This window comes from Seriola dumerili, unplaced genomic scaffold, assembly GCF_002260705.1.
Source record: "Seriola dumerili isolate Sdu_G_001 unplaced genomic scaffold, Sdu_1.0 BDQW01000533.1, whole genome shotgun sequence".
Classification (NCBI taxonomy): Eukaryota; Metazoa; Chordata; class Actinopteri; order Carangiformes; family Carangidae; genus Seriola; species Seriola dumerili.
In genome coordinates, this window is record NW_019174788.1 from 2,781,421 (window position 1) to 2,791,636 (window position 10,216).

The following is a 10,216-nucleotide window of genomic DNA, read 5'->3' on the forward strand; positions in this document are numbered from 1 at the left end:
CAACAAAGCAAAAAATTCTGTTGGATCAAATCAAACATACTTGGCTCAAGTCAACCAAAGAGCCATCAAACATTTACTGGTTTTCACAAAAGAACAATCCTGAGCTCTCGGGACTTAGCGGGGTGTGCACCCGAATACATGTACAGCTTAGCATTTGAAATGGGCAGAAGAAATAAAGGATGGAAAAATAAAAGCTGTAAGAAGAGGGGAAAAAATTGGTGAAAGAAAGAAGGGAACAAAGGAAGGCGAGAGGAGAAATAAACAAAGATGGGGAGAGCAATGTGAGTTAAAACTCAACATAATAAAAAATAAAAAAAACTTCCTAAGAACTGTGAAAGATAAGGTATAAAAACTGAAAATTTATTTCCCAATTCAGGAAGAAGGAGAAGAAGAAGAGTTCGGAAAGGGGAAATTAAGTTTTCCCTCAGGCTTCAAGGTCAAGTGGTGCTCCCTGAGTCGACAGCGCTGCGAACAAAAAATGCTTTTCTTTTCAATCTCCTAATATTCTGCTCTGGATATAGCGTGTTCCTGAAAAGCCTGAAACTTTAAAAGAACAATAGTTTGAATAACAAGAACTCAGTTCCAGTGCCGTCTACCACTGTCTGAAAAGAGGTTTGCTGATGGTGTTCATATAAAATGATCATTCCTGTGTAATCTTTGACCACTTCTATATTTAAACTTTTTTTTTAAAACACAAATATTCGCAAGATTCCAACATTGTTTTTCCCCCATTGATGGCATTTGTGGTGTTTTGTTTGCTTAAGGGTGACAATCACAGCAGCAAAAATGTACCTTGAAAATATACAAAATCCAGAAATAATGAGAGACATAAAACAATTTGACCTTGTGGGATTCTTTCAAAATATTTTTTCTGGTAACGGATGAGTGTTATGATTTCGGTTGGTCTGGGCGGGATAATTTAAATTCCAGGAATAACCAGTTGCCAATAAAATTTATGCATGAGCTTTAAGCCAGTCTGGCTGCACATAAGCAAGCAAGGTTGTGTTTTCTGCTGGCAGGAAATAATCATTGATAGAGAGTTAAGGTCGCGGGGGGGGGGGCTTTGGGCACTTTTGAGGTTTTTTCTAACCAACGTTCTACCTATGGTGAAATTCAGGGGTAAAGTCAGAGTTTAATATTAGTGGCTTTGAGCTGTGGACTAGGTCTAGGTATGATCATCTAAACCAGCAAGAACTCTACATTCTTCCATAATAAACTCACAGAGCATTTGCATGTATGTGATCAGCAGCTAGTGTGGCAGGATAAACCTCTTGGTTCCCTGACTGTGGAGAATTAGACCTGGCATTATATATTGTGAAGTTTTTCAAACTCTAATGGGGCATGTGTTGACTTTGAGGGTAAATACTCAAATAACTCACTTGTTGTCATGGTATCACGCTCTGCTTCTGGGTGGCCCCGGACTGGAACTCATACAAGTGGCACGGGACAGGATGTACACGCAACCTTTTTCTTCCTTAATCTCGAATTCCAACTAAACCTTATCTTCTTAAACGTTAATATTGTGCACACTGTTCTCTGTTCGGTTCATTCTCATCCTCCACTTCTCCACTTACTCTGCTGGCACTCTCTCAGCGCAGTGTGATATTCTGTGTTAGGATAGTCTTTAACTGGAGTATACCTCGACGATAGACCAGAGTGCGGACATTGATTCTGTTCCACATCTCTCCTTTAGCACTAAGAAAAAAACCTGTAATAAATCCAAAACCTGTTGCACAATATAAGGTTAATCTAAAGCTCAATTTCAACATCATCAAGTCTTCCTCTGCGAGTGATGATTATCAAATTTAATCATTAAGCGATCACTATTGCCATCATGTCTATGTACTCTATTAATAAATACTAAACCACTTATATACAGCGTAGTGACTATACGATAGTTTATCAGTGAACTATTATTACGCATTCTGTCGAAGATGGTATTCATGAGGAATTAAGTGAGTACTCAAGTTTGCTGGCCTTAGCTCTGTTCTCTCCAGTCGTGTGGCGGTGTCTCTTCGGGCGTTGCATGAGGTACGATCCACCTTCCCTTGTCTGACAGCTTTCCCACAAGCCTGGATGTTGTGTTGCTCTCATGACTCACCCCTCGCGCTTGACTCACCGCATTCCCAGATCAGCTCCAGTTGGCGCTGTACACGCTCATTGGCTTCAGACTAGCCACGACGAGCGTTCCTCGCGGACTCAACATTGCGCGCGCGCTACTCAGAGAAAGTACCCAGACGAGGATTGTGCTGACTACGTGTTGTGGAACAGCGCGCGTCTCCTAGTGCCATAGAGATACAGCTAACCTATGTTTTTGTGGTCAAGAGATCAAATAACGCTTATACAACCCAGCATACATTCCGACATTTATTCCTCTTGGTTAAGACAGGATTGTATCGACTTAGTATTGTAGATATAATTGCTCTGCAGGCTCGCCTTTGTGACTCTATCTTCATCTCGCCTCATCCACCCTGCTGAGCAAACACTGGAGTATACACACATGCTGCTTGAGAAAAGGTTCTTAGAGCTGTTTCTTGTTTTCAAGATTATCACACTTGACACACCAAGACCTCGCCGATCCCTCCAGTCTTTCGCGCCATATTACTTATTTCATTGGATCATCCAACTGTTATCAGGTGACCGAAGACATGAGTGTATTTTAGTGATACTATCTTTATTATGGACAGTATACATTGCTTATTGGTCTGAGTATAAATAGATTTGGTATGGAACACGCGAAAGATTAAGTTGCTTGTGCATTGGAAAATTGCAATTTGGCAATAAAATAAGAAAAGTCCACTGAACACTCAATTACTCTGTAGAAAAACTGTAGACTAGATGCATAGACGATAATTCTATATTAACTTAAGTAACTTTGGTGAGCGCGCGCGAGCCGATTTTCCTCTTTTTATTATATAATGATACTGCAACAATCATACTATATATTTTGATTTCTGTTTATAAACACTTTTTCTTGTAGTCTTTTACCTAGAGTATTCTCATATCCTGACTATATAGTTAGGTGCCATGTGTAAACTGCGCTTCCTTGTCATTCTCGCTCCTATCAATAAGGACAGCTCTCAGTGTGAGTTTCAGTTCTTCACTTTGGTGCGTGCTCAGGCTCTCTTCTGAGTGCATGGAGGCGTAAATTAGCACACCACACGAGCGAGGTTGGATTGCAGTTGCACTCAATTGAAGAGCAAGGGAAGCTTTCTGTAAGAGCAGACTACTGATCCTTCGGATCTAGTGAGCTTTGGCGATCGATAAGCTTATATTCTGCAGTTGTTTAATATATATATAAACCGCACAATATACCAAGTTTTATTATTCTTAAAAACCATGTGGTGTGGTGAGAAATGACGACCACCTGAAAGCTGTCACACAGCACAACACAAAGCACAAAAATCTAAAGTTTAAACGAAACTAAAAAGCACCGCATTAAACGTTCAGTAACAGTAAAAGACATGCAGTTAAGAAATGATGAAAATGGCCTAAAATATTGCACATTTGAAGTGCAGGGATAGGGCAAGTTATTGAGGGTGATTGGTGGAGGGGTTATTAAATTTGGTGTCTGTAGTCAAACTCAATAGTTTCCAGTTTATCTGCTACGAAAAAAACTACAGTACTATTAATTTACCATCTGAAAAACACAATGTAGAACGTACTCTTACATCATCACTGTTACATTTCACATTTTTCTTCCAAGCTGTTATTTCAGAGTTTTGGTGTGCAGATGTACAGCCCAGATTCAATTCTTCTGTCACATTAGAGATGGAAGATGGCACCCCTTCCTTGCTGCAGGGTAAGTTTCAAGTGTCGTTCCTGCCAGTCAGTTAAATGTGTCGTTGTCAGATTAGTTTTGCTGTTCCATTTTGAATAGGTTCTTAGGATCGGACAGTTTAGTCCACATCGAATGAGTAATGGAGGGAAACTGTTCAACACGCAGGTCATGATTCACACGTCCTCACCCCTCCCTTCACACCTTGTATCCCCAGTGACTCTAATTTTCCTTCACTGTCTATGACACCTAAAGACATGTTGCACAATTACCTATAGCATCATAAATTCAATGACACAGATGATGATGTAACACATTCAAACACAGTTCAGAAAAAAACCCTCAGAAAGAGAAATTCTCAGGTGAAGACAGATGTGGCTACTCCACATCAACATTCAGAGTCCTGGCTCCTCTGTTTGCAGCGTTTCCTGTGAAGCTGACCTTACAGGTGGACACTGGTGCCGTGGGTGTTCAGCTGAAGACGGTTAAAGGTCAAATTTGAACCTGGTGTTTCTGTGTGACAGCGGACCAGACTCTCAGTCTTGAAATCAGTGATTGTTCTCCTGTGATGTGGGAGCCTTTCCTCTCCTGCTCCTCTCTCAGCTGTCAGGTGTTTGAGGATCAAGATCCAGAGCAGAGACCAGGAGCAGTGCAGTCAGTGTGGTCTGCTGTCCTCTGTCCAGAGGAGGAATCGTCACCCAGATTTCAGGTGAACACTAGAGGCATCAGCGACGCTCTGAGCATCAAAGTGGGGTGTGCATTCGTTAAGCGGAGGTAGAGATGTCGGCGAAGTCTAACTTAAGCTCGTTGCGGATGGGATGAGGCCTCTATGCTTTATGGTGGACAATACTATCTTTGCATAACGCTTTATATGAAAGTTCTGTGAGAGGGCTTCGTAATCATTATCTACTCTCGGAATATTTCTATCGATAATGCACTTGTTCTGCATTGAGTCGTACATGTGCGACTGTGAGAGCACAGTCTGGTGAATACGTGCTTGTAACCAGTCCACTCTACAATATAGGTAACACGACCCATCACCTGCTTTATGACCTTAAGACATTACTTAATAAATTGGACATCCTAGAAATATTCACTTACATGGAGAGTGAGAGAACCTTTAACTGATAGACAGACGAGTAGATTGTCTAGTTGACCAGTTTAGGTTTCAATGTATAGAGTCATTCATGCAATATACTTGAGTATATATATTATATATTTTGTTTTTTTTATTTAATGGACTTTCTTTTTTCAATTCTTAATTAGGTTTTCTTGAATATCTCTTTGCTGCTAGGAGAGCGGATATGAGTTATAACACACGGAGGAGGAGCGCTTACTATGGAAGATTCGTGTATGCGTTACATATTAATTCAGACCCAAAATTAAACGAAATTACTGTGATTGATTGATACAAAAGACACTGAACTATAAATTATCCTCTCTACGATGTATTACAGAAGGTTAATTTAGCACTCAGGGAACTCTAAACTGTGAGGCCACGGTTTACTCTGGACCTCACATTCAGCTTCAACTGGTGCACACTTCACGCTATTCTCTACAAGGTCAACACAACTTACCAGTTTACTTTGAATTGTTAATTGTTGATTTTCACTGTTATAGTGTCTTTTTTTTAAGTATTTGTTAGGAAATTAGAAAGATAGCTGGTATCTTGGGATTCAATTCTTTATAACATTTTATTCTTTTTATGTTCAAATTTAGGTATCTTACAAATGTTTTGACTACAGCTGAATTTTTATGTTGTTTTTGTTAGTGTGGAATATAACGTCTGAATCACTACATTTTTCTTCAGTTGGTTCACATTTGTACCAAACTAGCTTTTGGGGTGTAAAGCTATAACTAGTAGTGAAAGAGCACGGTATCACAACACAGAGTCCGGCCTCAGCTGTTATTTCTCCTTCAGGCAGAGTGATACAGTATCCATATGGGAAGCGTAAACATTGTTGTCTTCCTCCCACTGATGCACCTGTTAATGCAACAGTAAGACAGAAACAGGGAATGAGAAAGTTACACCATGACATTAAATAAATGATGAAGAAATGTCATATAGTACATCGACTGTATCTTAGTTATATAACTGCTGTTAGAAGTGTTGACCAAAGAACACAATAGAATTTCAGTAATTAACACACTTCATTATTCATAATATATGTGGCAAAAATTGAATACCTGTATCAGCATTGCTGCTTCTCACAGAGAAAAACAGAGTCGCCCAGATGAGAACAAACATCCTTTGATGCTTGAGACAGTCAGTCTCTCTCCACAGGACAAACTTTGTACTAAAAATGCAATAAACAGGCAGGAACTGAACCAAAGGAAACTCCACAGTTAACATCATCATCTTAAAACAGGATGTTGCACGTTCAGTTATTCCGTAGTTGCAAGACTAACACACTTTGCGCAGGGCTTTGACCACTTTTTTTTTTTTTTAAATGGTTAATCACTTTGTGCTCAGTTCTTGAAACATTCTGTATCAGTGGATTTTATTACAATAATCTTTACAACAAGAGCACAAGAACAATTATCTATAATCCCAGCCATGTTCCAGGGCCCCTGTCCAATGTTTAAGCCCTCTGAACCATTTACTGCAGCAACTGAGACAAGTACAGACTTTCTTCAACCCTCCCATCCCCAACCACTCTTTCTCCAGCACAGTCCACCCGAACTCTACAAGCAAAGCCAGGGACGTGGAAAAGCATCGTTATGCTAACCATTTACATTTCACAAGGATATTTTAGCATTACTGTTGTGTTTTACCTCTTTCTGTTCCACAGTGATCTCTGCTGATTGTTTCTGCCATGAACTGACTCTTCCTCTCCTCACTCTGTTTTTCCCCTGTTTGTGCAACAGCACAGTTTGAGGAAGTTTCTCCACTCAGCGCTTAGCAACATCTCTCCTTTCCTGAGACCGATAGGGAAGAATTTCATAATATCACAATATTTACAGCGGAGTCCAAAAGTCTGAGAGCCAGTGTAAAAATTTGATTACAAATGACATATTTTAACCTTAATTTAATTAATAAAATAAAGAAAACTTGATTTTTTTTTAAATCTTAAAATCCTCTTCATGGCTGTGCAGTGTTGTGAAACCTTCAATAAAAAGGGAAGTACTGTAAATGTTGGATTTTTTTTTTTTTTTTATCTGTTATCTTGAGAAACTTCCCATCTGGTTTCTTACAGTAACATCACATCTGTGGAATATACATGATGTTTGCTTATTACACAGGTCAGTATCACATAAATACAAAGTACAGATTAAGAGTCCAACGACTACCGCATTTGTGCATTGCAGGCCACAAATGATCAGAAATCACATGACGGAAGATGTGACCAGATAACTTTTAAGTGGTGGGAAGTAACTGAGTACATTTACTCAGATACTGTATTAAAGTATAGTTTTGAGGTTCCTTTGCTTTAGTATTTCCACTCTATATCTTCCTCACTGTATTTCTGAGGAAAATATTGAACTTTACACTCAATGGACTTTATTTAATTACTAACATGTACATTTTTACACTGGTTTATTGCTACTTAAGCAGCATCAACAAATATTAATATACAGTAATGTTAAACTATCCTGAAGAAAGCCACAGAGAGTTTCACCTACTATATATTTCAGTCAGGTTATCCCAGTGTCCAAACTCATTCCTGTCAACATCTGTGGTCCATCTCTGACCTGCGCTTCTACCTGGGTCCAAGTTAGCATCGAAAGCTATAGCTGCTAGCTAACCTACTGTACAGAAGCACACACTAGCAGTGTGGGAAATTTGATAAATCTACTGACAGTTTATTTTAAGTAATTTTACTGTTTTTTGTCAGTTACTCAGATTGGATTAAAAAAAAAACCCACAATGGCTTCCCCTCACAGTGTCTCTCTCCAGAGTCCTGAACACCCACAGCTGCGCATGATGAGGCCAATCAACAGTTATCACCTCCACCTGCTGCTGCCTCGAGCAGCCTAACCACCGGTGTTGCCAGATTTGACTGACGGCAAGAAGACCAATCAGAGCCCGCCCCAATTTAACCCGCCCAGTCCTTTTGTGCAAAGGTTGTAAGCGCTAAAAGTAAACTGAGGATGCTTTCAAAACTAATACCACGAATATTATTTCTATTTACGAATTGAATTACAAAGAGCGGTAAACACAACTAACGAAAAACAAGTCAATAATTGCTGGGACCACTCTTGTCTTTAAAAAAGCACCAATTCTCCTTTACGTACACCCTTTTCAGCTCAAAGTTTTTCAAGGTACCTGGCAGGTAGGTTGTTTTCGAGAACTTGCCACAGTTATAAATATCATATAAATTAAATCTTAACGAGTGAGTCTGTGTCACCAGATTTCAATCAGTTTTATAATTCAGTAAAAGAGAGAAAATCATACATGATTTTATATATTGATCCACCAAATCAGCAAACACTGTTTATGCCTTTAAATCTTAAAACTCACTTTTAGAGAATGGCAAAATTATAAAGACTTATGATAGAAGCTGATATCTGTCAGTTCAGAGTCTGACCAATAACATCATTCTCTGGTGATCTGTCTGTTTTCTGCAGTGACATGTAAGTTAAGAAAGAGAAAAAGAGATTAAGCCATGCTGCGTTGTGTTGACAGAGCCTTTAAAACATAACCTACAGATGCAGTAACATACCAAAGGAAGGCGACACAGATTGTGTAGCAGATGTTCACACTGAGAGACACACCAGCAAGGGAAGGACTGCACTGTAAGGTCCACAATGTTGCACAGGACCTAACATGAGAAAAGACAGTAGATTGTATAGTTTATGCTGTATTGTGTTGTCAAATAGCATGTATTAAAAACCAGGGGAAAAGGGATTTGAACACACTTTTATGAACTATAATTGCGCCATAATACATTGTGCTTTGTATACAATAACATAAATTTAAATAGTTGTCAACCTGTTTTTTCTCTGCTCTGAACTCAGATTTTCAGCTGCCTTGTAATGAAGAATAGCAACTAACAACTGGCAGTTTTCTGTATAAGAACATTTTACATTTATATTTCACTGTTATGATAACCAGATTACAGCTGCAGCAACCAGCATCTTCTCTCTGTGTATTTGCTGGAGCGCTTCATACCTTTAACAGAGACAGTTGCTCTTGGAGAGAATGCAAATCCGTCTATCCTCCCAAACATGAAACCATTAACTCTGAGCTGATATGATCCAGAGTCTGACTCAACAAGATCACAGATGATGATGCTGCACTTCCTTTGACTCAGGTCGGGCTCCAACAGTGACACCCATCCTCTGAACTAAGGCTGAGCTTTTATGTTGTTCTTGTGAGTGCGGAATATCATGTCAGAATCATCACATCTTTGTTTAGTTGGTTCACATTTGTACCAAACTAAATTCTGGAGAATGAAGTCAAAACCAGCTTTGAGAGAGCACGGTATCACAACAGAGAGACCGGCCTCTGCTGTTATTTCTCCTTCACTAAAAGTGACACACAATCCATTTTCACACTGTTGTCTTCCCCTCATTGATGCACCTGTTGAATGTGAAGGAGACAATGACATTGGCAGATGATATTTAGATTTTGACAGTAGCCTACATTGTGATATGTAATGAATGATGAGGAAAAAATACAGCGATGACTGTTTCTGTTTTATATAACTGCTGTTGATAGCAGTGTTGACCACATAACACAACAGAATTTCAGAATTGTATCTTTGGTAAACACAATTCCTTGTGGGAATAATTTGGAAGCATGTCAGAAAAACATTTATGAGGATATTTATATGTTAAGGATAAATATTAAATATTACTGCCAGGCCACTGTTGCCGGCACAGAGGTATAATAAAGATGCATACCTTTGGCAGCATTGCTGCTTCGCATAGAGAAGAGCAGAGTCACCCAGATGAGCAGAAACATCCTAATTTGTTGCTTCAGACAGTCAGTCTCTCTCCACACGACAAACTTTGCACTAAAAGTGCAGCAAATATGCAGGAAGTTCAGTTGCCAAAACTGAAACAAAGGGCACTCCACAGCTGGCATCACATGTTTAAACATATATAATAATAATCATATTTTGACATATACATAATAATCTGAGACTTAAATTGTGAAGCAGTTTGTAACAGCTGTGCTACATAAATAAACAGTTACAGCTGCTCAACATCACCTCTGATACAATAAATCCCTGTCCAGGTCTGGATCGTCAAGACGTCAGAACTCTCTCCATAGTCTCTGCCCAGTGTTTCTGCTCTGAACTGACCTTCCTTCCTCTGCTCGTCTCTGTCTTCCTCTTCTTCCTCTCTCTTCCTCTCTTTGTGCAACTACTATAATATCACATCATGTCTGCTGTATCATGTCCGTTTGCTTTTTCTTTTTTTTTTACATTCTTTCCATCAGTGCAGCGTAAAGTGAAAATTCTTTCAAAAGGGGAAGGGTGTGTGAAAGCT

The 10,216-nt window shown here is 39.3% G+C and overlaps 1 protein-coding gene across 1 annotated transcript in view; it reads right to left on the bottom strand.

The window, feature by feature from the left end:
- LOC111235791 (sialic acid-binding Ig-like lectin 10) overlaps positions 1 to 6,631 on the bottom strand; it is a 13,363-nt gene extending 6,732 nt beyond the window's left edge. The window contains exons 1-3 of the mRNA XM_022764343.1: positions 6,554 to 6,631; positions 5,966 to 6,075; positions 5,536 to 5,762 (exon numbers count right to left, since the gene is read on the bottom strand). Of these exons, the coding sequence (XP_022620064.1) occupies positions 5,536 to 5,762; positions 5,966 to 6,026 (288 nt within the window). The 5' untranslated portion in view covers positions 6,027 to 6,075; positions 6,554 to 6,631. The remainder of the gene's footprint in view (positions 1 to 5,535; positions 5,763 to 5,965; positions 6,076 to 6,553) is intronic.
- Between the last annotated feature and the right edge of the window lie 3,585 nt (positions 6,632 to 10,216).